At 49.4% G+C, this 27,678-nt stretch overlaps 1 protein-coding gene across 1 annotated transcript in view; it reads right to left on the bottom strand.

Moving 5' to 3' along the window:
- The window catches only part of ITPKB (inositol-trisphosphate 3-kinase B), a 92,481-nt gene extending 64,813 nt beyond the window's left edge, over nucleotides 1-27,668 (bottom strand). Inside the window, exon 1 of the mRNA XM_006914271.3 lies at nucleotides 25,666-27,668. Coding sequence (XP_006914333.1) covers nucleotides 25,666-27,582 — 1,917 coding nt within the window. The 5' untranslated portion in view covers nucleotides 27,583-27,668. The remainder of the gene's footprint in view (nucleotides 1-25,665) is intronic.
- Between the last annotated feature and the right edge of the window lie 10 nt (nucleotides 27,669-27,678).

Genomic DNA, 27,678 nt, shown 5'->3' with positions numbered 1-27,678 from the left:
AAGAGATTCCAGAAACATGAAATTCGGATTGACGATTATCAATTCTCCCTCTTGCTCCAAGCCCTGTCAACGTTCTGGGTCAAACCCAAAGGTTCAGAAGCACCTGTGCGTATAGCACTTTCAGCCTCCCACCAGAAAGGCCTGTATCTGTGACTGCCTCCACCCCATTCTAGGAGGAGGCCGTGGGCATCTCCCCCGCCAGCTAATCTCAAATTATACTGGGAGTTTTCTCTTGACCCCTAAGAGTCATTCCTTACAACTCCTTCTCAGGCATTTGAGGAATTAGAAAAGTCCATGAGAGCTGAAGCAAAGCCTCTTAACCAAGCAAGCCCAGAAGTGCTAGAAAAGCATTCTGATCAACCAGAGGACATTTTTCTCCCTCTCTTCCAACTCCCAAGCACCCATATGCTCACAAAAACAACTCCACTAGCCTGTCCTCTCTCATTTCAAGCTACTAAAGCCTAAGGGTCAGCAGGCACAGCTCCTGGGAGTTGCCAGGAACATCTGGGCAGTTGTTCCCCCTCCCTCTTCCTGTGATGTGAAGGTCAAAACACATTCAGAACCCATCTCCCCACCACAAAACCTGAAAGATTTCAATACTTCCAGTCAGAGGCAGTAAAAAATGATAAAGAACAAGATGAAAGGCAAGAACGTGGGATCACAAAGTTGAACTCGACCCTGGAAAAATGACAAACGATAAAAAACAAATAAAAATATCTGACTGTGAAACCCTTGGGCTGGACAGTCATTTCTTCCACTGCCATCCCTAGGTACCTGACCAGAAACTTTCTAGAACTTGGGTTTTCTGATCTGAAAGGGACCTCGGAGATCAACAAGTCTTTGGGTTCTGATCTGCAGTCTGTGGGCTGGAGTTGAGATGAGCTTCTAGCCCTAAGTCCTGAAAGGGCGTGCAAATTGTTTTGTGAAAGGCGCATTTCTCCAAGGAAACGGTACACCACTTCCAATCAATTTCCAAAATGGCGCAAGACCCAAAAAGGGTTTTTAAAAAAACACGAATCTGGTCTGGCTCTTGGATTTCACAGATAAGTCCCAGAAAACTCAATTGAGCTCTCCAGGTGACACAGCAAATTATATGTCACCTTCTAAAGCTGCTTGGGGCCCGTGGGTGGAAGACACCACATGAGCTAACAGGCTTTCTCCCTTTCTAATTATAAGGATTCCGTGAAGTCTCAGCCGCCACTCTGTCTGGCTTTCTGGGCCTGGGTGTGTCAGACGCCACCCTGGTGTCAAGGTGTACAGGGGACTGGGGGTGGCTGGTATAGCCAGTGGCCATCTAGCTAGCGCCTAGGCACCAGGCTCACAGATGAATTGCTTCCTGGGCATTCAAAAAGTTTTTTTGGAAGAACCCAGTCTTCCTAAGGTGAGGCACAGTTCAGCCCTCTAACAACGCATCGCGTAGGTTAGTTGCATAAGAAAAATTAGTAAAAACCACTGTCTTCAAGTACCAGATGGCCCCTATTTCTAGGCCAGGGCAATTAAAAACAATTTCACAAGGGCACAAAAAAGGATCTATTAGAGTAAGCCAGAATGAGAACATTATTGCAAAAATAAAGTACCATTTTAAAAGAAAACTACAAAATAGAAAAATATTTGTAAATAACAAATGATAACTTACTATAGAAAAATGCTATCAATTACATGGTTGCTCCATGGGGATAAACAAGCAGTTTACACAGGAGGAATTAAAGGCCATCATCGCAAGGAAACGTGCAAGAGTCCCATTTGAAAACTAAAGAATTACAAATTAAAACTTTAAGGGACAATTAGACAATACCAAACTACAAAGAAAACTCAATGGTGGCAGACAAACAGGAGCATTTCGACTTTGCGGATGTCCCTATAATTGGTTTGGTCTTTCCAGAGAGTCAAGTGGGAAGATGACACACAGCCATACATTCTTTTTGGGCTCTGATGAACACTGTCACTGAGAGGAGCATTTCCCAAGGACATAACTAAAGGGAAGAGAGAAAGGTAATTTTTACAAAAAAGCTCCCTGCTCCGTACAGCAACAACTCCAGTAAAAGCATGGTGACGTAAATTACGTAGTGGTCCAAAGCTCAGGCAGCAAACAGACTACAGTATGTTTCTAGATACTCTGTGCCTCAATTTCCTTATCTGGAAATGGGGTGCTATGAGGTTTAGGTAAAATAATCCACATAAAAAGCTTAGAACAGTACCTGGAACAGAGTAAGTAGTCGATAGAAGTTAGATGCTATTATTATATTTTCACTTAAAATGCCGAGCAGATGACCTATGTCAATTCATGAAAATAAAAATGTGAGATGACATTAAAATGATAAAATCAAAGGATAAAATTAGTACAGTCGGATCACAATTATGTCAAACAAAATGAGGCAGCTCACCAAAGACCGAATACATTTAGGGTGAGTCAAATCGTTCATTTGGTGATGGTTTTCATTAGATTCCTTCTCGGTAACGTTTACGCTAAAAAATCCAAAATAAAATAAAAAATAATCAGCATTGCCTCAAATCCTTTGTAGGATGAGGCTGGGAACAGTGCGAGGGACCTGGCTTTGTTTGGGTGTCTACACATCCCCTGAAGGAACTCAGAATAACGCGTGCTCCATAGAGCAATTCCAGGAGTAAATACCAGTTGTTTTAAGTCGCTCCCATGCCAGAGGCTGACCTAGGCACAAGCATGTGACACATTCTAGTCAATGAGATATAAGGGATGTCTGCTGGGGATCTTCTGAGAAAGATGCCTTAGACGTGAGGAAGGCCCATTCCCCTTTTTCCTCCACGGGACATTGCTGTGTCCACGCAGGACGCCTGGACCTGCGGCAGCCGTCCTGTGGCCCTGAGAAGAGGTGAGTCACGTGCTGTGGAGACAGGCCCTTGAGTGACTTTGCTGCACTAATGAACTACCCCATGCCGAAGCCGTCTATGCTGGGACTTATGAATGACGGTGAAATAATACATATTCTTTACTGTTTGAGCCAGTAGAGTGGCAGTTTTGTTTCTTGTGGCTGAGGGCATCTTAACTAACGTGGCAGGGAGGGGGCTGAGCGGCCATCTGATGGCGGCCCAGTGGGCTCTCAAATCTCTGGGCCTTGTAATTCTGTCAGGACTCCTTAGTGATCCCATCCTGGGAGAGAGTCCAGGAAGAAAAGGCACTGGCGTTTGCATCCCCAAGTACAAAAGAGCCTTAGCCAGGCCTAAGGACAACACCAGATGGCACAGCAAGCAAGTGACGGCACTGGGCAGTAGGGCCCCAGGCGGATGGCCTCTTAATAGGGGACCTCCAGAGGCCTCCTGGCCACCAGCTGTCTCACTTCTGGATTCACTCATTTCACAAAGGATGTGACAAAACTGCCCTCTGGAGCAGGGCTCCGAGAAAAAGTACTGGACATCCAGTTAAGTTTGAATTCCAGGTAAGCAACCAGTAACTTTTCAGTATAAGTATGTCCCCTACGTGAGGCTTCAGTGTCTTTGCCCCAGCTGCTGTCCCCTATCTCCGCCAGGCACCAGACTAGCGACAAAAGCCTCTGCCTGCATACTGAAAATGGAGATGGCCTCCCCGTCCCCAACCCCGTCATCGTCTGGGCTGTCCTGGGTGTGTCTAGCCCATAGGTAGGAGGGTGACCAGTGTCTGGCCTGACAAGGTCTCCGATGAGTCTAGGAAGGTCTGATGTGCATTTTATAGTAACAGACAAGAAGTGGTGGACACTTAAAGTGCAGGGGCGGGGCAGGCGTGACTAAGGTCCGGAGAGGTCTGGAAACTGTGCAGCAGACTGTGGGTGGGGGCTGGGGGTGCGGAGCACGGTGGCTCCAGGCATCCAACTTCCCCTGCACAACAACTTCTTAGATGGGGAAGAAATGATCTGCCCCTGACTCTCCCCTGTCTGAATATGAATATGGCTCCCATGACTCTGTTGACAAAGGGTGACGGCAGCAGCAGGCTGGGCCCTGGCCCGTCCACTGTCTGTAAACTCCTCTTATCTGTGGGCACCCTGGGCGCGCGGTCTTTCTAAAGCGGGCCGTGTCTTACAGCAGAGTCCCCCAGGCCAAGGCCAAGGTCTGTTGAATTTGCTTGGTGTAGCACTATCGACTTGCTCACAAACAATCCTCTAGTAAAGCTTGCAGATGGGAGTGGAGCCTCATTTCCTGGAACCTCACTTTCTGGTTCCTGTCTGGTACTCCTACAGTGCCCTGCCCAGGGCCAGCATTAGCTCAGAACTGGTGCATAGTAAGTGCCTGCGAAGAAGGAGCTCACTAACGAGGACTTACCACCAACTGGCCAAAAAATTCGGTCAAGTCCCAGTGACAGACAGACAGAGGACCCTTCCTTGCCTCTCTCTCTATCTCCCTTGGTTTGTTGCCTCCCTTAGAATGTGCTGTGCCAATAGGTATCACTGGAAAAGAAGACAGGGGTGGAGGGACAGGTGACCGTGACCTTCAGAAGAACAGGGGGAGAAAACATGTGGACTCTACGTTTATAGTGATTTCTTTTAATTTCTTGTCGTTTTTGTGTCTGGAAATGGGAAAGAAAACGAAACAGAAATTGCAGGTAGGAGTGAGGCAAGCAAGGCTTCCGACATAATGTTCGGGACACAGTCCCAAGTGAGGACACAGCATCTCTTGTTCAAGGAGCAGGAAAAAGGGCCCTGAAAGGCAGGAAACTATAAACCTTTTCTCTTTTCTCCCACAGTCTCCCTCCCAACCTGACATAGTGTTGCTTCTTTGCTATTTGTCATTTCTGGGCTAGTGCAGACCCTCACGGGGGGCCAGGGACCTCGCTCCATGACTCTGTCCCCTCAAGGGGGCTGTGGGTCCCCTGCCGCCAGCCGCCAGGTCAAGGGCAGGGAGGTCTCCTGTTCCCACGGGCCCACCCAAGGGTGGGAGCTCCCCAAGCAATGGCAGCCTCCGTGCGAGACAAGCTTGGTACCTGGATTGGGAGTAAGCCTGAGTCTTGTCCCCACCGAGTTGCTGCCTTGTGGCCCTGCCAGCGTGGGATGAGGATGATGTCCCCATGCCCTACCTGCACACCAGTGGCACAGACCCTGGCCCTCCCTGATGGGCCCAAGGACCAAGGATACTACATGACCTGTCTGTAACGGACGGTCCCAAACAATGAGACGTGTCTTACCCAAAACACCAATTATGCCCCATTTGATAAACTGCACAGGGAAACTCTGAGTAATCGAAGCTTAAATGGAAACTTATCCATCTGGACCTCCTCTCATTTGTCACAGAGGCAACAAGTGTCAACAGGAATCCCTCGGAGTATTGCCCATCGTCTCTTTGAGGTCTGCGCTGAACCTACTAAGGTGTCTGCCATTACATAGCATCCCTCACACCACCATTTCTATGCCTACAGGCAAGTAAGGGAAGAAAGAGGGGGTTCACAACAGGCTGGGACCATGTTGATCCCCCAAATCAGTTAGTGGGAGCTCACCAGTGTGAGGTTAGTTGCTTTTCTAGACACCCTTAGTGCCCCCGTCTCTCTTCCCAAGCTGGCCCTGCCACGAGACCCCTTGGGAGAACGCTCAGTTTCTCAGAAAGTGGCCTCGGCCCGGCCCCCTGGGTCTGGCAGAAGGGCTTCCGCGGCGGCGTACAGTAAGCCACCAGGGTGGAAACTTAGCAAGGGTGAGATAATAGTCTTGGTTTATATATAGCACCTGTGTCTTCCGGAGACCTCAAAGCACAGGGTAAGAGTAGGGTTTAACCTCCTTCCTACCACCGAGGGGCGGGCAGGGCTCACTGGGAAGTAGCCCTTCTCGAAGCCCTGATGCCTCCCTCATCTCCAGCAGCCCGGAGCCCCTGGCTAGGGACTGTCAGGGCTTCGTGAGGTCCCCAGCGGTCTGGTCCCCTCCCCTCCCGGTCACTGCAGGCACAATCCCAATCCTAGGATGAGTGAAGGGTAAGCAAGCATTCACGCCTCCCCTCACGCCGTGGGCAATTGAGAAAGGTGACAAAAGCTGAGCTACAAATGCCACCGCTACAGGCTTCCTTTACTGAAACAAATTCCCAGAGCTGGGGCCTTTGCAGACACTTCCTGCTCCGCTGAATGCAACATGCCCATGTCACAGCCGAGAAAACAAAGGTGTCGAAGGGACGGTGGTCATGGTGGGGGGAGCACAGGGCTGGGAGGGAGGGGCGCTGGCCTTGCCCTGCCCTGTGCTCAGCAGCCTGCAGGCCACTTGTCTATTCAGGCCCATGAGCTCCAAGGCTCCTTCCGCTCTTACATCATTTGGTCCTGAATAGCCTGCTGAAGCTTCCAGAAGGACACCTTCAGCCTTGTTGCCCTTAGAGTGAGAACAGAGAAGTACAAGCTGGGGGGCGCGCACATCGTGGGGCGCCCTGAAGTACCCGACACAGGGAGGAAACACACGCAACCCAGTTTAGGCAGCTATCAGCAAACCACAGGATGGTTAGTAACGCTCACCCATCTGGACAGCCTTCTACTGCAGCCCTCCCCTGGAGGGTACGTGCATGCACACCCACCCACACACCCATGGGCACACACATATGCACACCCACAGCGCGCATCGTGGGGCGCCCTGAAGTACCCGACACAGGGAGGAAACACACGCAACCCAGTTTAGGCAGCTATCAGCAAACCACAGGATGGTTAGTAACGCTCACCCATCTGGACAGCCTTCTACTGCAGCCCTCCCCTGGAGGGTACATGCATGCACACCCACCCACACACCCACGGGCACACGCAAATGCACACCCACACACACAAATGTGCACACACACACGTGCACACACAAATGCACACCCACCCACATACCCACATGCACACACAAATGCACACACACCCACGGGCACACGCAAATGCACACCCACAGGCACACACAAATGTGCACATACACCCACGTGTACACACAAATGCACACCCACCCACATACCCACGTGCACACACAAATGCACACCCACCCACATACACACACAAATGCGCACACACAGGCACACACAAATGTGCACACACACCCATGTGCACACACAAATGCACACACACCCACACACCCACGTGCACACACAAATGCGCACACACACACGCATGCCCCAGCAAGACCCTGGCGGTGAGGAGTCTGGACCTAGCTGGCTGTTTTGGATTCTTCTCGTCTCTGGAACGCTCCTACCTCCGAGTTCCCAGACTTAGCTAATTCTGTCTCCCTCTGAGTCAATGGCTATGCTTCCCCGAACCCCCATTTCTGTCCACCTCACCTGCCCTGGCTCCCGACACAGCGTGACAAGAACAAGGTCAGATATACAGTGGGAGCCAGGTCTGGAGAGGGTACTTACTTCGTTGGTGAGGGAAGTGGCCAATGATTGCTATTTTTATTTCTATTTTTCTAAGACCTCTGTCAGGGGGCGACAAGGACTGCATCCTCCCCACAGGTTTCCGGTTTTCTCCCCTTTTAGATCCACTGCAGCCAGGCTCTGTCTCTATCTCCCCACCCTGGAGCCCGGGACAGAGTCGCGGTCTGAATGAGTTTCTAACAAGGAAAGTGCTCTGGGTTTATAAGGAGTTTGTTTACGCTTTCTAAAATCATCCAGAATGTTCTCAGTGGCGGCTGCTTACATCCAGTGCTTTCTCCTACCTCAGAACAGCCCCACGAATTTATAAGTCACAGAGGACAGCACCTCACTACCTGACACTTGGCTCGGGCTAGCTAGTTGCAAATAGTATTTACTACGGTAACACCCAGCGAGCATCCTGTGAGCTCAAACAACTTCATCCCTAACAGCTACCCTCACCCCGTTAAAACAATCTTCCGCATCCAGGTCACGTTTACTTGAATAATATCTCCTACTCTCACTCTCAACGTCTTAACTCTAAAAATGAGGGTCTGTAACCTGGTCCTAACCCACGAGGACCTCTTTGACTTATTCAGAGAATTAAAATATTTTTGGAACCTCAATAGTCTAATTTTTTCTCTTTCTGCTCAGCAGATTCTTGCCAAGTTTGGCAAAAGACCGTTCATTAAATGCAAGCTAACAGGCCCTCAAAGAGATGGTGGGTTGTCCGTGCTTGCACATCCCAGCTGTGGGCTTTTGATATCTGCGGTAGAAAATTAATGCCGACCCCCAAATAGTTCCAGTTCTTCTCCTGGGCACATGGTAGGACTCGACTCTCCTGTAAGTGAAGTGAGGGTATTAGGCTTGCGTGGTCAATTAATTATGAACACAAGTGATTCGTGCTACTTTTCTGGGTTGAAGCTTTAAGCCAGTATGTGATTTGCTATATTCTTGTTCCTTCTATCATGAAGACCAACAATGCTCCAGACAATGGCTGTGCCATGAGTCTGGATTATAGAGTGAGGACAACATATAGCAGAGGCCATGGCCGACCGAGATCACGTATGCAGCATGAGCAAGAAATAACCCTTTGTTGTTTTAAGCCGCTGATGGTGGGGATGTTTGTTACTGCACCACAACCTAGCCTATCCTGACTATTACAGCACTTTCGAGTGAAAGTAAGAATGATATAGCCGCCGTGAACCTGGCTTGCTGCTTGAAAGGAAGAAATAAAAAAACAGCAAGAGAGAGGGAATGAAGGGTCCACCCCAACTGTCATCCTTCAACCCTGCCTGGTTTTCTCGTGCTTTCATGCTTTGGTCCATGTGGGTCTTTCCCCTCTGAATATCCTTCCCTGGTGAATTCCTTCTAAGTTCAATTCAAACAGAATTATCTCTGAGACCCTCTTCTCGACAACTGCAGATAGAGTGGCATCTGTCCCACGGAGGGACTCATCACCTAAACACACGGATCACCGCCCTTCCTACCTGGGGAGGCAGGGTGAGTTCTGGTTACAGCACATGCTCTAGAGCAGCAGTTTCAACCAGGGACGATTTGCCCTTCAGAGGCCATTTAGCAATGTCTGAAGACATTTTTGATTGTCATTTGGTTGTCACAACCGTGGGGAAGTGCTACTGATCAGGGATGCTGCTCAACATCCTACAGTCACAGAACGGCCCCCCAAAACAACAACAAAAAATTATCTGGCCCCAAATGTCAAAAGTACCAAATGTTATTCTAGAGTAGGAATGCCCGGATTTGTATCCTGGCTCTTCTACTACTGGTGCTTGAGGCATGTCGCTTAACTCCCCATTCAATGCCAACCACATAATAAACACGTAATAGGTGTTAGGTATTGTACTTTGCTTCCCCTATTGAAGTGAAAATTCCTAGAAGGCAGAGACGAAGTTTAACTTACATACAGATCCCTGCTTGCCAGCATAACTTTGATGCAGTCAGCACAAAATATGAGTTTGCGGATTGTATGAGTAAAGAGTTCACCCTTTCCTGAAAGCCAGCTAGTGACAAAGAGTAGATAAAACCCTCTGCCTGGCCCCAAAAGGACAGAGTCTGTGCATTTAGCAAAAACTCTACTGGTTTTAGTGTATTTTACTTCTAGTTCATTGCGACGTACTAATACAAGCATAGTAACTCTTTCTTAACCTTAATATTTAAGAAATGAGATACATACACACACATCCCACACACACACACACCATCCTGACACACACACACACACACACACACCCCCCACACCATCCTAGAAGAATGCAAGTTTATGGGAAACAAATTTTATAACAGTGAGGCCACCTGGAGAAGAGTTGAATCAAAATGAACTACTCACCAACAGCCATAATACATTTTATTTATTCGACCTCAAACTAAGCACAAATATCAAATTTTAATTTGAACCAGGAATGTAACAACAGTTTTTCACCCCCTAAATTCTGCTGAACGAGTTCAAATCAGAATCAAACCTAGGTTTCAAAAAGCAGAAAAATATTCTGAACCAAACCATCACATGATTCAGCTACATCTCAGGCCGTAGGCCTGAGGACCGCCAAAATGTGCTAGAATATTCTAATGGGGCACAGGGACTGTGTGGAAAGCCTGTGATTGCCTCCCCAAGCTCAGGAGACACATGTAAAAATCCTAGGCCCATTTTCCAAAAATCCTCTAAGCCCACACAGAAAACAATCCTTTCTTTGTGATAGACTGTCTATACAAATACACCAAAGGAGATTTCGTAAATATTATATTTCGTTATACCAAGGAAGAAACAGCCATGCTTTTTCATTCTATGACTCACGGAAATGAAGACTAAGGATGCTTATTTCACACACTGTGAAGTCCCATGAACATCATCAGGCAGATAAACAAAAATAAACACTTTCTTAAGCAGATGACATTTGCCTTGCTTCCCAGGAGAGACCGAAACCTCAAGCAGGTCCTCAAACGGGTAGCAATCCCATGAACACTCGAGACTACTTCCTGCTGCCCCTCCTGAGACAGGAGGCAAAAAGCAAAAAAAAAAAAAAAAAAAAAATCAACAACACTGCAAGCAGCCTTGGGGGAAAGGGTACAATTCGGTGCCGGTTTTAAAGAGAAACATTACTTCCGTCACCAGCTGTTCAGAGAGGTTTCGAATTATATTCACACCTTTTCCTTTTTGTCTAATTAACATAAAAAGGGAAGCGTTTCTGGGACCTTCAGCATGACCATGTTGCAAAACTGAAGCCAAAACACAGGCCCAGATGAAGAGACACCGAGGAAAGGGGCCTCAGGGGCCTCACGGAGAGGGGACTCTGCGCCGGGCCACCGCGCTGCAGGGAGGCCCAGCGGGAGGCCAGGTGAGGTGGCAAGGAGACACTCCACATTTGTTCCTTTGTTTTTCGGTTTATTTTCAGGCCCGACAATCAATAGACAACTTTCCTTAAATATAGCACCTGTGAGTCAGTCTCAGTGGGATCCTGTGGAGACAGAATGGGGTGGGGGGTGATGGTGTGTGGGTGGGGGCCCAGCCTGGGCTTCCTGCCCAAGGCGGGGAGGCTGCTCTGGGTCACTACTCTATTTTGGAGTCAGACAGGGTTGGGGCAGGAAGGGGCCTCAGAGATGAGCAAGCACCCTCACCTGAAGCCTTGAGAGGTGAAGCTCACACAGGGGTGGGGTGGGTGGGGAGTTAACACCCAAGGTTCTGACACTGCCCCGCCACCCCCCCCCAACAACACCTTTGCAGAATTTTTTTTTAAGCCAGATCATTTCATTGAAGTGGATACACAGGTGGCAAATAAGCACATGTAAAGATGTTTGATACCATGAGGGAAAAACAAATTAAAACCACAATGAGACAGCTTTGCATAACTATCAGAGAGGCTAAAATAAATAGTAACAACACTTCGTGCTGGGGAGGCTGCAGAGAAACTGGATCACTCACATAAGCTGCTGGTGGGAACATTCGATGGTGCGGTCACAGTGGAAAACAGTTTGGCAGTTTCTTAAAAAACCAAATAACTATGCAACTGCCACGTGACCCAGCAATTGCACACCCGGCCATTTAGCACCAAGACATGAAAGCTGATGGTCACACAGAAACAAACCTATACACTACACGTTCATGGCAGCTCGACTCGTAACAGCCAAACACCGGAAGCTTCACAGATGTCCCCTCCTCCAAGCAACAGTTTTATCGGAATCTCAGATGACAAGGCCGAGGTTCAATAGTCCGACCTCCAGCTAAAGAATCCCTGAAAGCATGGCAGTCACTCCGCCCGTGACCGACCTCACCCTCGGGGGTGGCTCGCCATCGCACGTGGCCCTTCTACGGTGCTCACCCAGAGGCCGCCTTCATGTGGTGACAGTGCTGTGCTCCCCTCTGAGGAAGTGCCATGGCATCCCCAGAGTTCACACCCTTCAGTCTGAGCTCTGCCCGCTGAAGTGATGCAGAGAAAGCCTCCTCTGGGAGGTGAAACCGAGCGACAACCATCTACTTAAAGCTCGGAACTCTCGCCCGTCTGTTCTCTTGGAATAAATTTCCTCCCTTTGCTCCTCTAATGTCTCCTAGTTTCACTGAAGTCTGTAGGCAGGTAACGGAATTTGATTCACTCAATTCCAGCTTAGATATGAATGTTATGTTGGAAATATAAACCCACAACGGCTTCTTAACTGTCATTTAAAATGGTCCAGAATGCCTGGGGGCGACGCAGAATAGCGAGCCCCAAGCCACGAAGAGACCGTGATGCTCCCCCTGGGGGCGTGAGGAAACCAGATGTGTACAGACCTGTGTACACACCTGCCGAGACCCCCCTGGCCTGCAGGCAGCACTGCCCCCCAGTTCCCTGGAGGAGGAGGCAGCCGCAGGCCCCTGGGCTTGGGGCTGGGGGACAAATGGCTGGATGGCTGGATGCCCTCCCTTCTTCCCGCTGAGGGGGCTCACTGCCCAGCCCCGTCTGCAGCGGGGTGGGGCTGTAACCCACCACTGCCCTTTCGGGGGGTGCTCTCTGCCTTCCTCTCCGCCAGGCCTGGGGGCCGCCAGGCAGCTCCAGAAGCTCCCAGTTGCTGCCATTCCACCTCCCAAGTCTGTGTTTTTGTACAAAGGTCCATTCATTTAGAAAGAAAAGAATCCTCTCTTATTTCCACCTCTGCGAATGAATAGAAGACCGATCTTAAACCAGACCGAAATGCTACTTCAGGGCAACTACGTGAAGACGATTCTCTTGCCCCCCAGATATAATATGTCCAAGGCAGCAAGTCACCCCAATTCCCTCAGCCATCTCCAAGGCTGTGGTCCAGGCCCCGCCTCAGCCCGCTTCTTCCTCTGCACTCAGGACAATGAGTTCCCACCCTCCTAGAGCATGGGTCCCACAACTAAACTCGCGCCCCCTCCACAGGAGAGCTGCACCGCCATCCTCTGCTCTCCAGGTGACAATGGGTGGCACAGAGGAAGGAACAGGGATCCCGGCCTGGCCACTGACCAGCTGTGCTCCCAGGACTGCTAACCTCATCTGTCTGATCCTCAGTCTGCTGGCTGTAAAAGGAGGAATATATACCCTGCAATGAAGTCATTTTATGGCACATGCCTGGCACATCAGACACCTCAGAAATCATGGCTGCTGTCATGAGATTATTCTTGTGCAGCTGAAGACCACTCAGCCCTGTTAACGGCTGCACCACACAGTTAAGCATACTGAATTTCTGGTGACATCGTAACTCCCAGGGAATTTCTTCAGAAACACGGATGATCCAGGTCCCCTCCGTTCTGTCCTTCGCGTAATTGTCTTTTCAAAGCCTCGATTGAGGACACATTCTCTTTTACAATACCTGATCACGGGGTCATACTGAGCTATTTCCTAAAGTTCTTGAAATCTCCTTTCCAAAGTCAGTGTCACATGTCCAAAACCCACAGTCTAATGGCCAGGCTAATGATGCCCAGCAATGTGCCACCTGGGCCACTCAGGGTACTTCCCCCCAGGCTGACCCACATGCACCCTGAGCGCCCCTGCAACTCCTGGGTGAGACTCTCCAGCCTTCCCCTGGGGATGTGGTATTTGAGGTCAGTGGCGACAGACCAGAAAATCTAGGCCAGTCCAGAATGCCAAAGAAAAGATGTCGGGGAAGAACCTCTGGAGCTTTGTTCAGCTTCTCGGTGTGAACGGGCAGCCTGCGGGGAGGCGGGAGGGGGCTCCCTGATTGACCTACGGTGATACCACAACGTCAACAGCATCCAGACGCTGCTCCATACGCTTTAGCCTCTGATCGGAACTAATTACGTCCTGTGTATATTTCCAGGTTGGGGCGATAAAGGAGTTACTGTCCAGCACACTCGCCATTCAGACCGCCTCTGAGGTCAAGGCTGCCACAGACTAATAAGTTCTTTTGGTAGTTTCATTCCTCCCAGATGTCAGCTCCTCCATCCTTGCAAAGGGCAGGAGGAGGCTTGGGGAGGCTGGCAGTGCCGGCCAGGCCTGAGACGCAGCTCTCCAGAAGGGCACAAGGCCCAAAGACGTCACATGCAGGAGCCTTTGCTCACTGCCTGGAAACTTCCTGGACGCCTACCGGCCACCTTGGAGCACGGAAAGGCTGGCAGACCAGAAGCAGGCAGGAAAGATGCTAACCCCATGGGCTAACGCCACCGGCTGACCGCCCCATGTTGTAGCCAGAGAGGAAGGAGGGATAACTGCATCGATGCCCGATGTCCAGCAAGGGAGAAGCCCATGTGTGGCAGTCACGGTGTCCAAGACCGTGCTGATGTCTGGTCAAGGAACAGCCTGGGCCGCTCTGGGGGAACCTGTCACCACACGGCCCCACCTCCTGCCCGGGCCTTTCTGGGACGCCAAAGTGAACTGGTACGTTTGGGGGTCAATCCAGCTTGGCCCAGCCACCTGACTGGGTTTTCCAGAAGACCAAGTGTGGCCTGGGCACCCGACAGCTCAGCGAGGACCACGGCAAAGAGCAGCATGGCTCTCCCTCGCTCACTGGAGAGGCGGTGGGGGTGGGCAAGGGGGGCTGCAGAGATCAAGGCCTCAGGCGGGGGTCTCCAGTGAAAGAAAGCATCTCTTTCATGCAAGGAAGATCTCGTTTGAATAAACACGTGCCTGGCCTGCACCGGACACAGCACAGGCAAGTGATGCAGGCCATTAAATCGCGCACAGGTTCAGAGTCCTCCTCGCGAGAAGAGCCACAGCTGTACAAAGTAATGGTGCTATGTATACATATTTCATTCTCTCTTATGAGCTACGGTGACTCTAAAAGACACCCCAACAAAGCAGAGGCGCAAGACGAGAAGAGACAAGGGACGGAGCCTTCTGTGCCTGGATGACCTCAGCCATTTCCACCTCCAAAGCAGAATAAAGGGGCTGGCCCGGGAGTCGAGGGCGGGGACGGAACCTGACACCCCTCACGGCAGCCGAATACAGCGGATTGTTTTTAAATTGCAAGTCCTGAGCCCTGGTAACAAAGCGAAGCCTCTCCTGCAACGGAGACCACTCCTTGGAAAAATAAACCTAACTGCCTATTTTGTCATCCCCCTCGACAACAAGCTGCGCTGGGATGAGGTGACTCAGTGAAGGCAAGTGAGTGTGGCACCCGAGGAGCAGGGGCCAGGACAGGGGCTACCTCTGTCCCGCCTGCTCTGTGCCAGGCACTTGAGCTGCGTGATCTGATTCCATTCTCCCAGCAGCCCGCGCGAGACAGTCATCACCTCGTGTTAGAGACTAGGACACTCAGGCTCAGAGAGGTGGCGAGCCGGCCACGGTCTGGGATCCAGGATCCAGGGAGGGCATGAACTCAGGCCCCGCGGGCCCAGCCCCGACTCCCCAGCAGACCCAGTCACTTCTTGGCTCACCAGAGCAATCCTACAAACCTCGATGGCAAAGAGCCCCCACACCCCACTTTTTCTTCAAGAGGAGGAAAGCCACCAGCACGCAATATTCCCTTCGGGAGCCCCCCTCACTTACACCCAGATAAAGAGAACGGTGGACGTCGCAGGATCAGCTGGTGCTCTGAGAAAGGACGTCACGGCTGCCTCTAAAGTCTCCACAGTTCACTTCTGGTTTATTGAGCATTTAAGATGTCCAGACACTGGACTGGGCACTTCGCACACGATACCTCATTTAAGGCTCCCGACCTCGAGGCGGGTATCACCAGGCCCATTTTATTAGGACTGTTGAAACTGAGGGGCAGAAAGGTAAAACATTTCTCTGGGGTCACACAGGCAAGATGTGGCCCAAACCCAAACTTTCCCGACTCCACACCACGGCTCTCTACTCCCCACTCCCCACCCCAAGCTCTTCCACAGGTTCAGGCTCACTAAACACCTGTGGAGCCAAAGTCCCTCCCCAGTTTTGCTGACCTTGTCTCTCTGGTCAATTGGGGTAGAAGTGTGGGGTCTGCTGAGGCCCCTTTAGCCTCACAAGAGCACACTGACAGTGCAGCTGACAAGCACCGAACCTTTTGTCAACTGAGTGTCAACGTGCGAGGAGTTCCATGCAGAGCATTGACACCTGTGGCGGGCAGGGGCCCTCTTTCTTTCCGACCTTCGGATCCAGGATGGCCCCTTTGCTTGACCACCTCTAACAGAGACAGCCCTCCTAGGCCTTCGCCCAGACTCCCACAATGGTCACTGCCCAAATTCCAATCCCTACTCCCTCTCCCGCAATGCCCGCTGAAGCTCTTGCGTTTCACCGGACAACACCAACCCATTATTTATTAACTCGTATTTAATGAATGTGCTTGTTTAATGGCTATCCAACTTGTTCTGGAGTTTTGTAAATCTTGAATATGTCTGTTGGCATCGGCGTTGCCTTGGGAGGGCAGATCTCCAAGGACAGGGACAGCATCCACGAAGCCATTCTCTTCGGCACAGGAACATGCAGACAGAGGCGGCAGGTCGATGCCTGCCATTCGGGCAGCCACTGGGGTACAATGTCCATTCTGCAACGTGGGCAGCCACCAGAGGGGAGGTCCAGCTCTGAGCAGCGGTGTCTGGGGCTAACCCGGGGCCCGACCATACTTACAAAGTGCCCAGTATACAGCTGCTGAATGCAATGTCTGCTTTGAAAGCTCCACACTTTGCCAAATTCTTCTCTTCCGGTTCCCAGGACATAGAGGAGAAAGCCGCCACATGATATTGGAAAAATCAATGCTCCTAGTAAGTGTCCTCAAACTCTAGGTGGACTGCAGTAGCCCCTCAATTATTCGGGAGTTGACAGCCTCGTTTCAGAAACATCAGACCTCTGCTCTGTGGCCCCCTTCTCCCTCCCTGCAGCCTGCGCTCATGTCCGTCACATTTGCATCCCTACCTACGAGTTAGCAAACCGCAGTGGCAGGAAGCTTCGTCCACAGTCCACACTGGTCAAGATGGTCACTCAGGCAGGAGGAGGAGGCTACAGGGAGCGGCGGAAGTGGACCCAGGATGGAATTCAGGATGTCTACTTGCTCCTGCTCCCCCGCCCGCACTGCAGTGTCCATGTCGGAGCTGGCCTTGCTGTGGACATAAAGATTGTTTTGCCACAGTCCTTAGCAATTTCTCTTTCTGCAACACAGAGGTAACAACATCTTACACGAATACCATGCCTGTCCTTGTCCACCCTCCTTTTGGAAAGCTTTAAAAGCAATGTCAGAGTACTCATAATTAAAACTAATTCAGGCAAGAAAGAGGACACGCTCTCTCAAAATGACTCTACAAAGACTATCGCCTTTGAGACTCACGAGTCCACACAGAGTAGGAAAACTTCATCAAGATTCCCATTTTGCACATGAAGAAACCGAAGCCCACAGAGGCCAAATCTGAGAGTCACTAGTCTTTCCAGCTCACTGCAGTCCTACGGTACACAGCAAAGTTCTCAGAGAAGGCTCCAAGTTTCCTAAGGGACCTGCAGTTATATGCTCATCTTGAGTGAGCACTTAACGCCGTAATGACTACGATGATGGTGAAAAGTAGAAAAAGATCTCAGCGGCTTCATAAAGACTAAACCATCAGTGATGACGCATTCAGAATGTCCCTTCCATTAGCCAATTCTTTATCTATACGGAGTTTTCAGTAGTTTCTCAAACCTAAACACTGTCTTCCTACCTTCCCATCGTCAACACACAGCAACCAGCTCAGCTCTACCCTCAGCTCAGCAATCAGAACCTCAGGATTTGCTGTCCCAACAAAAGCTCCCAGCCATTTCTTAAGCTATTGGCTGCGGTTGGATTTTCCACTTGACATTGTTAAGAGATTAAACTGTTTATCTCATTGTCATACACAGGCCCTTTCAGTTTCCTGCTAATAGATTCAGGTTAGATAAGGATTACAGAAGTGATACTCCAGAGTTCCTCTCCATACCCCCAAGCTACAGTCCTTTCCCCATAGTGCTGAGGTATATTTTATTAACTCTAGTCTTCCGAAAGGTAGTTTGCAACAAGAAAATGTTACACACCCATGCATAGCACAGGATTAGACAAACACAGCTCCTCTACCACTGTGGAAGAAGCACTTAGCAAGAGATCCCGCTGAATTATACATTCTACTGACTCCGTCATCAATTGCCATAGAGAACAAGAAAACAAATTGAGCTGAGCCTGGAAAGAATGTCAGCAAAAGTGGAAAAACACTTGCTGGGGACCGCCTGGGGGTACAGTGACCTCCCATGTAATTGCCCAGGTCCTACCAGCTCCCAACATACCAAGAGAGATTGTAGACTGAGCTGGGGGACAGCCAGCCACCAGGGAACCAAATCCCTCTGCTCTGTGCCAGGCTGAATACTCCCCACAGTGTCTGGAAATATTAAGCTCTGGTAACATAAAATGTATTACATCCTCTTCTTGGAAAACAGTATAATCAGTTTATTCACTCTGATTAAATGGATCGGGGGTGGGTGGGTAGCTCAAGATGGAGAGAATCCCCCCTTAAGAGGGATAAAGAAAAAAAACCTGCTGTCACCCCCAAAACCAAAGGCTAAAGTACCTCATTCCCACCCTCTGATGTATTACGACCAACTTTATAAACGTGAGTAAATGGACCATCCTTAGGAAGAGTTCTCCCTGGCCAAGGACGGGGCTGTCCCCTGCATCGTTAATACCTCTTACCACGTCTGGGTTAGGCAAACCCTAATCTTAGTCACCAGGTCGACGGAAATAATCTCGATGCCTTTGTTTGAGATGCTGCATCACTTCATTTTCCTTTTCCACGCAGAATCTTACCACAAAAGTAAAATGCCAGATTAACAGAATAAGCAGTGAACCTAATGAGGGAGGATCCTCTTTAGTTAAAAATTAACCATCGCCACCCCAGTTTTTCAGTGACTGCAAGTTTTTCTACGTATTCTGAGTTAGGGAAATAAAAACACATCCCCTCCACCACCATCCCAATTAAAACATACATAAATATGAATCGCAGGGGTTCATTCGCTTGCCTACTTTTTGGTTGCTTATAAATCGCATCAGCTGCTTTGGCGCAAAATAGAAGGATAAATTTCAGGAAATAAAAACTGTAGTGTATATTGACCAGTGGCCTTTTGCTGAATGGGTTCCCATTAAGTGATATCCAGTCAATAAAATGCCCAACTAAAGCTCCATGGAGGGAAAGGACTGGATTTCTAACAGTGAATTCTTAATGGAATTGTTGAGAAACACGCCAGACAAGTTAAGCCAAAAGCCTCCATGTGGGCCTACCAGTAAAATGATGGTGATTATTATTACAACTCATTCCTCATCAGAGAAAAGCTTGGAAGTCCCTGTTCTCAAGTAGAAAAATAGAGCGGTCTTCCCTGAAAAGATACTCTGAGAAAAGGTATCATCCTGATCTTGTTCCTTGAGGCCGCATACGCGTGCACGTCTGCTGTCACACTATCATATTCGCCATGTGTCCTTTTGATTCTCAGCCCTAAAGGAATCCCCAACCATGCAACTGAGCAGGAAACTACACCAGGAAATAATCTGGATAGAAGGTAAGGGCAGCCTTACTCTCATGGATACTACATGAAAGATGCTACAAAGAATTGCTGTGGCTCCACCATAGTCTGAGAATACTGCTGGTTTTGAGACATTTAATTTCACTGCAGCCTTTTCGGCTGAAGCAGAATCATTTTCCATAATTGCACTGGGATTAAAGTGGAATCTAAACAAAATCCCAGGATTGCTACAGAGCATTTCTTCCAGGGAGCCCAGTGAACCTTCCAGACACTGCCTCACCAGTACTCAAGATGTCTCCCAACCCCACCTCGGCCAACATTTATGGAGCCATGTGCTACCCCAGGCACTTACTTATAAGCACTGCACCGGTGAATTCTCACCACCCCATGAGGCCACACCTACTCTCCCCACTTTTCATAGGGCTCGCATGCCATCTGTAGATGGGATTTCACCCTAAGTCTCCTACACCCGTCTGGAACTCTCACTCCGAAGGTGGCAAGGTCACGGGAGTAAGCAGCGAGCTTGCCTTCACTGTTCTTTTCTTCCTTTTCTTTGTTCTGTATCTTCCAGATGGGTCAACATTTCTTTTATAGGTAGATAATGCAGGAGAGATATTCTCTCATTCATTCATTCATTCATTCATTCACCTATTCCTTTAACAAACGTTTTAAAAACGGACTATGTTTAAAGCCAAGGCAGACCTCCTAAAGTAAGGAGCTTATTCACTAATCAAGTTTTTTAAGAGAAAAAAAAAAAGGAATGTAAATGTGGGTTCTGTAACTATATTGCATAATTTCTGGCCCTGCTTTCCTCTTCTGTATCATATGGATATTGGAAGAAATAAGCTCTCAAGCCTCTCCCAGATCGAAATTTATATTATGTTAATTACGTAAGCTATAGAAAAATTTGTGTTCTTCTTTTAATAGCAGGAACAGAGGCTGAACCGTATAATGAAATATATATTTGCGGTGTCTTTCAGCCAAGGAGAATTGAATTGTCTTTAAAGTAATAGTTCGTCCCTGGTAAAATGAAGGACTAGGTGTCTGGGAGGACCGCAATGAGACTCAAGGTCAGTAACAGAACTGCGGCAAGTCCAGTTTGACCGCGGGGTCACGGGACCAGGTCAGTGGAGTGTTCTGGGTCTCCAAGATGGCCTCCACAGTCAGGTCTGAGGGAAAGCCACAATGCTAGGTGTTTCTGCTCCTCGTCACCACTGTCATCAGTTCACCAAGTTAACAGGACGCAGTCACAGGAAGGGCACACAGTCTCTGAAGAACTGGACACACAAAATCCCAAACATCCAGATGAGAAAGAGTAGCTAGCGTGCTAAAGGGCTTTTCATATTACCGAAGAATTCATAGTTGGGTTTGGTGTGATTTTGTAAACACTGAGCTCACCTGATGCATGAAAATAACATCTGTGCCAAGTCTACCTAGTCCACAAAAAATCACTGAAGGCAAACTTGTCACGGATCAGATTTGAGGACAACCAGAATACACTGCAACGCCAAGGTCTCATCTCCTATTAAACCCATAGAACCTTCCACACTGAAGGTCTGACCACACAGGATTTGGAAGAGTTCTTGAGTTAATTCCAAATCGCCTGCCGATGACCTGAAGTCTACAACGTTTTTTTCTACCAAGATATAAAAATCTTTCAATTAAATACTTTAAAATTCAAACTTTGGATCAATAAGTTGAAACCTGACAAAATAAAATAAGCCTAAACAATGTTATCAATGCTCCTAGGAATATAAATAAACTACACAGAACTCATCTAATCTGTAACTGCATGTAACAGTATGTGCCAACGAAATCAGTCAAGGTAGCGATTCAGCGCTTAAAAACAAGAGTTCTGCAAAGGATTTAGCTAACACCTGAAACAGATTTCTTTCAAAGCAAGGAGACTGGTTTAATATGTTTTCCTTGTAAAACCTACAGGCTAGGTAAATCTTGAGCTGTGTTTTTGCAGTGCCTAAACATCAATCTCTCTTTTTCTCTACACCCCACCTTTATTTGAAAGGATTTTTAAGCTGGCTGAATTCTTTTATCTTTGATAAAACGCTTTTGAAGTGATGTTTTGACTCTGTGTAGGCAAAGCCTCTAGTTTCCAAACTGAAAAATCTGAGGAGGCCAAAGCCCTAGAAAATAGCCTCTTTTACTTTGCAGGTTAATATTTTGGTCTGCTATTGGCATAGCCACGAGTACCAATCTAATTATCCATGAGAATCTGGGGGTATCACTCTGCTCATTTATCTGGATACTTGTTCAATGTGAAATTACAAAGAAACGATCTTCCGGTATCTTCTGGTAAAGAGAAAGCAGCAGATCAATTAATGAGTCTTAAGTAAAAGCACAAAATTAGATGTGCAGTTCAGCCTCAGTGCCCAAGGTCCATCCCAAAGGAACCTTGTCACACCTCTGGACATCCTGAAGTGTGATGTACACTAAGTTTTCAATTAAGTGTCTTTAATGATAGAGTCACAGAGGGTTAAAATCAGATAGACAGCACCCCCCGCCCCGCCGCCCATGAGATCATCTTCATGCGAGGGTTTTCAAAGAAGGAAATTTTAAAAGAAGAAAACTGAGCCAGACGCTGGGACCTGCAGTGTGTCCTCAGGTCCCTTTGCCTCTCTGAGTCTTGGTTTCCTCATCCCTAAACAAGTCACAGCAACACCCGGGACCTCGCATAAATGACTCGGGGTCCTCCCAGATCTGAAAGGTGCTGAGGTCTTGGCAGAAAGGCCTTCTCCACACACCTGACAGAGAAGGGGGCCCCCAAGAAAGCTGCGCATGCCCGCCGAACTCAGGTCCCTCCTCCAAATCGGGGCCTTCAGTATTCTTACCCAGAAAAAAATTTTCTATTTATAAGTACTCACCACCGCATTCACTTTTTTTAAGTATCCTTCTAAGACTTTCAAATTTTAGTTTGGTTTACCCCCAAGTGAAAATTTTGAACTTTTGAAAACCACATAAGACCATTTTAAACTGTATGAATTTTTTAGTTCATGTAAGAGTCAGTGTTTCACTAAAAAAAGATATCAAAACGAGTCAAATACCAAAAAAACAAAAAATAAATAAAGGTCAAAGGAAACAAAATTCCAATGGCCTTTAAAAATTAGTAAGCACCGAGAAGCCAAAGATTTTATATTACACTTCTTTATATATCCTCCACAGGGAACTAAGCCAGCGTTTTGTTTTTTGAACACATAATTGATAGGACAATTTTAGAATAAACTTTTAAAATCTGCTTTTTAAAGTAATATGCATACGTATTTTAATATATTACTTTAAACCTAGTGTTTCGATGGCCCAGGTACTCTTAAAAGGAATAACATGGGAAAGTAAAGAGCTGCTGATTAATTTTGAGCTATTTTAAAGAACAAAGGAGAGAATTCCATCCTTGTTCAGTGCAATTTGCTTCCGTTCAGGTCTCAGTGAAGAATAACTGTGCCTGAGTTCAAGCCATCGAACACAAGGCATGTAATGCAATGACTTCTGAGCAAATTTCAAGTGTCCAATTCTTCATGAAAAGAGGTGCAGGTGCAAAAACGTGGGACATTATATTTCGGGGACAGGCATATCTATCTGTCAGGCTCATGAGAAGACAGAGTAAAGGCCTGAAGCCCTTTGCATGTTTCCGAGGATGTCTTTAGAGCTCCTTCCCATGGAAGCAAATGAGGAGAGCTGGCCTTCTCATGGCATTACCGCCCAGTAAAAAGGCCTTTGCTAATTTGCATAATGTAAATGGCGAAGTGATTTTCAGAGTACATTTCCAAACAACATGCTTCTTACTGTGTTTTTAACTATAGGGAGGTCCTCTGAATTCGAAATACTGCCTCAGGGACTTCGACAGTGAGACCAGACAGCGGGAGAGGGAACAAAGCAGCCAGGCTTCAAGATTCTCTGGGCTGTCACCTCTGCCTGCACACAGCCATTCCCCCGCAGGAGAAAAGAATGTGCCGCACAAGGCATAAAAGTTTTAACTCTGTGGAAAGACAAAGCAGCATCGAACAAACAAACAAACAAAACAAACAGAAACAAATCCTGAGGGCCAGAGTTTGGTTGTGTGACTCCAAGGCTGAATATGCAGTTTCAAGCCTGTGTGTATGAGTGGATGTGAGCATGTGTGAGGGTGAAGGCGAGTGTGAGGGCGTGTGTGTGTGAATGAATGTGAGCATAGGTAGGGGTGTATGAGCATGTGTGAGTTTGAGTATGTGTGTGCGCGTGTGAGCGAATGTGAGCGTGTGTGAGGGTGTGTGCTCTGGGAGGGCAGTTCGGCAGTATAAAAAGCAGCAGCAAACAGCATGGAAGAGAACAGCGTGATGATATTGCAGCACCTCAGACAGAGCTGGCTCAGGTTTTATCTGTAAAACACTGAAAAGACCGGCCAAAAGACCCAGCCAATCAAGATGGCTGGCCTTCTGCAAACAAATTATCAATATTAGGTCATCAAGAGATTTTGACCCAATGAGCAGATGTTAGTGTCACAGATAAGACTTCACTATAACAATCTGTAAGAAAAAGAAAACTTAGCTTATCATGCAAGCACTCAACCAAAACCTCAAACATCCCTAGGATCCCATAACTTCCAGCTAGTTACTCACCCTTCTCCCCACACACACACTGGCCATCGGCCTCGCATGATTCAGAGAGCAAATTCCTCCCTGGTCCTACTCTGTGGGTGTCTGGAAACCTGTTTAAAGGTGGGAGGGAGGCTGGACAACAGGCAAGTCTCATTGCTACCTATGGACCTGTTAGCCAACTTGAAAACACCATTCAAACCTCTGGTTTCTCAGTCAGCATCCCGCTGGCAAAAAAAAAATAAAAAATAAAAAATAAATCGCCTGTCATTATTTATCTCCTGTTTAACTCACTTCCAGACAAGAGCCCTTTTCAAACAGCAGGACACACAAACTGTTTTGAGAACCAGCCAATAGGAGCTGCTAATCCATCACTAGAAAGGGCGAATGGAAAGTTGGAGAACAAGTTAAAGCACCTTGGCTGTGCCAGCGATGCTTCGGGGTTTAAAAAGCACGTGGGAGGAGTGAACAGAGGACCATCTCATTCACCAGGCCTTTGCTTGTAAGCAAGAAGGCAGAGCAAGCCGGGCCTCAGTTTTCCAACTGCTCTTTACCACCATCCCCCTCCCGGGAAACTGTCCCTCCTCCCAAGGTGGTGTGCCTGTGCCTGAGGCTCTGTTCTGGCCGCAAAATGCCAGGCTGACTATGGCCAGACTTGGCATACATATATGCCTCCCGATCGTCAGCAGAAAGTGGAGCTTCATGAAAAGAAATGCCTAGTCTTCAAAAATCCAGACTGTGATTTCTGAAGCGAGAGTGAGGAAAAAACATGCTTCGTGGCCCAAAATACCGTAGAGAAGGATGTAGAGTAGAAATATAAAGTTCTCAGTCGCTGCGGTTTAAGTCACTGAGGTACAAAGAATGGTATCTGATATTCAATGTGAAATCGGAAGGCTCCCTACTACAATAAAACGCAGACTTTCCCCGAGGGTAGCACAAGAACCCCTTGCACGCTGAACGAGGAAATTCCCCGTACTCTGGAAAAGCTGAGAGAAAGTCCAGACCTTTTCAGAAGTACTAGCTGCAACTCTTAACGTCTTCCGTAAGACACTCTGATCCTCCTAAGAGTGAAAACAGCTGAGGACTGAGATTAACCATAACAGAAATAAACTCCCGTTTATGGCCATAGCCAGAGCAAGATGTCAGTACGATGAATCAAAACAGATGCACTTGAAAACGTACCTGAAAGGTACCTGTACCAGCCAATGAGCATCTCCATTAGGTGGTATCTACCCTGGAGATATCATCCAGGTGCCTTTCTCAGGCAAGTCAACCTAATGTAACATTCTATTATTAAAGAAATGCAAAGCATGGTTTTCAGTTTAATTCATGCATCACAGGGCATCTTAGTCCCACAAATACTGCACTGTTCTGACTTAACTTACTGAGGCTAAGTGGTTCTTCACCCAACAGACCGGCCACAACCACATCTAGAGCTTTCAGAGCCCCGTCATAGAATCATGTCACTTATTTGCCTGGCCTCTTAGCAGAGGCCGAGTTAATTCAATGACGGTCCTTGTCAGTTTTCTTCCGCCCCAAAGAATCACAGAATTAAGTGTTTCACCTGATAAGACAAAAGTTATACTCAGCCTCTGTGTTCTTTGGGGATTAATCAGGAAGTTTTTGGTAACTCGTTTTCCTAAGAAGTGAGTGGTGACCTGCCAGAAGTACCTTAAAAAATTATTTTTTTAAAGATGTACCTGGAAATAGCAATAGAAGAAACTCAGGTTCATTGTCCAAGCTACAAAGTACACGGTCAGCGCCCAACACCCGGAGAGGATGTCGCGATTGCCCCAGGGGCCCTGTCGGTCTTCACGACTCAGCAGAAAGGTAGAAAAATAGAGGACACACGGGGCGTGGAAGCAGCCCAAGTTCTAGAAAAATCTCAGGGCAAGACTTACCACTCTGGGCTTCTGCTGGTCCACGGTATGCAGGAAGGCGGAGTTGGGGTCCAGGCAGCGCTCAGGGTCACTGGAGATGTCCTCCTCCGAGTCGTCATAGGAGGAGGAGAAGCCAGTGGAGGATGCAGAGGACGAGGACAGCTTCCTCAGGGGCAGGCTGCCCAGCGGGCTGCCTTGTGCCTCCTCCAAGATGCCATCCTCCTGGGTGCCCATGTCTGTGACAATGACGGCAGGTATATTGCTGGGGCTGCAGGCCTCTTTCAAAGAAGGCTTGTCCTTCTGACCTGGGGACAGCAGCTCTGGGCTGGGCTGGGTGGCTCTGTCCTCTGGCTGGCTTCCCCAAGTCTCCTGGGATTGTACCCCTTTGACACACGTCCAGGCCTGAGCTACGTCCGCCATGGGGTCCAGCCAAGCCCTGGAGCTCCCAGGCTGCATACCCACCCTGTCCCCAGGAAGGCACTGAGGTTCCTTCGGATCTTTTGTTGCTTCCCAACAGGGCAAAGGCTCCAGCATTCCGCCAGAGGGAATGCGGGCCACCTCCACCTCCCGGGTCCCTCGCGGTGCTGAGAGGCTGCCCCCACGCAAGCCCAGCATTGGAGACCCTTCGTCCACTCTGTCCCAGTGCTGTGGAGGCCCCCTGACCTCCAGGGTTCCACTGTGGGTCACCTCTGGGCCTACTGAGCCCAGGTGTCCCAACGGCCTGCACCCGCTCCGGGACTCTGCCAGCTCAGAGTTTTGCTCTGTCACAGAGTTCTCCTCTGGCCTTTCGCCCACTTCAGGCGACCCAGAGCCTGGCATGCCACAAGGCAGATTTCCTTTCCCCACCTTCCCAGGGGGCTCTCCACGGTGGGGCCCGCCTCTCTCTAGGGCTGGGCTTGTCTCACTGCCCAGAGACTGTCCCTGACTGTCCTCCAGGGCCTCCGGGGAGTGCACACCCCCAAGTTCGCGGGCCCTCTCAGACCGCTCGATGAGGGCAGGGTCATGCGGAGAGTGTGGCCCAGTGGATGTGGCTCCCGCTGCCACTTCTGTGGCCATCACGGAGTTCGCTCCGACCAGCTCCAACGTGGGAGCTTGGCAGCTCCGAGTTCCCAAAGGCGGAGAGACCTTTTTGTCCATTTCCATAGCTACGGGTGAGCCACCGTGAGATCTAGCAGAGATCCCCTTCTCCATTCTCCCCGACGCGACAGGCCCCTGAGTTCCTGATCCCCACGGAGCGGCTGGGCCAGCGAAAGGTGCCACTCCCTCTTTGTCCTTGGAGAGGCGTAGCCTGGGTGCCTCTGCTCTCCTCCCGGAGTCGGCCTCCGAAGTCTCCGGGCATTGCTCCCCCCAGGACTTGGTCCTCCGTTCCTCGCTCTGAGCCAGGACCCTTCCTGGGGGCTGACTGCTGCTGCGGAAGGGACACGGGGAGGGCGAACGCGCCCTGCCGGGACGCGGGCTGCGGGGCGCTTGAGTGGCAGAGCTCTGCGCCTGGATGTGCGCCTCGAACATGCCCACTTTCTGGTTCACCTGGACGTTCTGCAACTCGCGCTGCAGGATGCGCAGCTTCCTCTGGGCCTCCTCCGGCCCTGGAGGGGAGAGGGTCCCGGTGGTCACCATCTGCTGCCCGTCCCCTCTCAGGCGACCCGCCCAACTCGGGCTGCCCACGCTGCTGCCGCTGCCGCCGCCGCTGCCGCTGCTACTGTTCAGCCTGCTGCCACAACCGGGGCTCGCGGGCTCCTCTGGCGACAACGACTCGGTTGGAGGGAAGAGGAAAGAGGCGCCTTTCCCGGGGCTAAAAACGCTGCCGGGGCTCAACACGGCGCTTCCCGGCGGCGGGGGCGTCTCGCTGCTGCTGGGCCGGGGGCCGCCGCCGCTCCTCACCTGGTTGGCGCTATTCATGATCACCAGGCTGTTGAGTGCATAGCAGTACACAGCCATAGTACTGGGTCCCGCGCTGCCCGCCGCCGCCGCGGCTCCCGCTCCGGCTCCGCCGCCCGCGCCTCCTCCTCCCGTGGCTCCCGGCTCAGCCCTGGA

The sequence above is a fragment of the Pteropus alecto genome, unplaced genomic scaffold, assembly GCF_000325575.1.
Source record: "Pteropus alecto unplaced genomic scaffold, ASM32557v1 scaffold115, whole genome shotgun sequence".
Taxonomy (NCBI): domain Eukaryota; kingdom Metazoa; phylum Chordata; class Mammalia; order Chiroptera; family Pteropodidae; genus Pteropus; species Pteropus alecto.
Note: the sequence above shows the minus strand (reverse complement) of the source record. Positions and strands in the feature narration are given on the sequence as shown.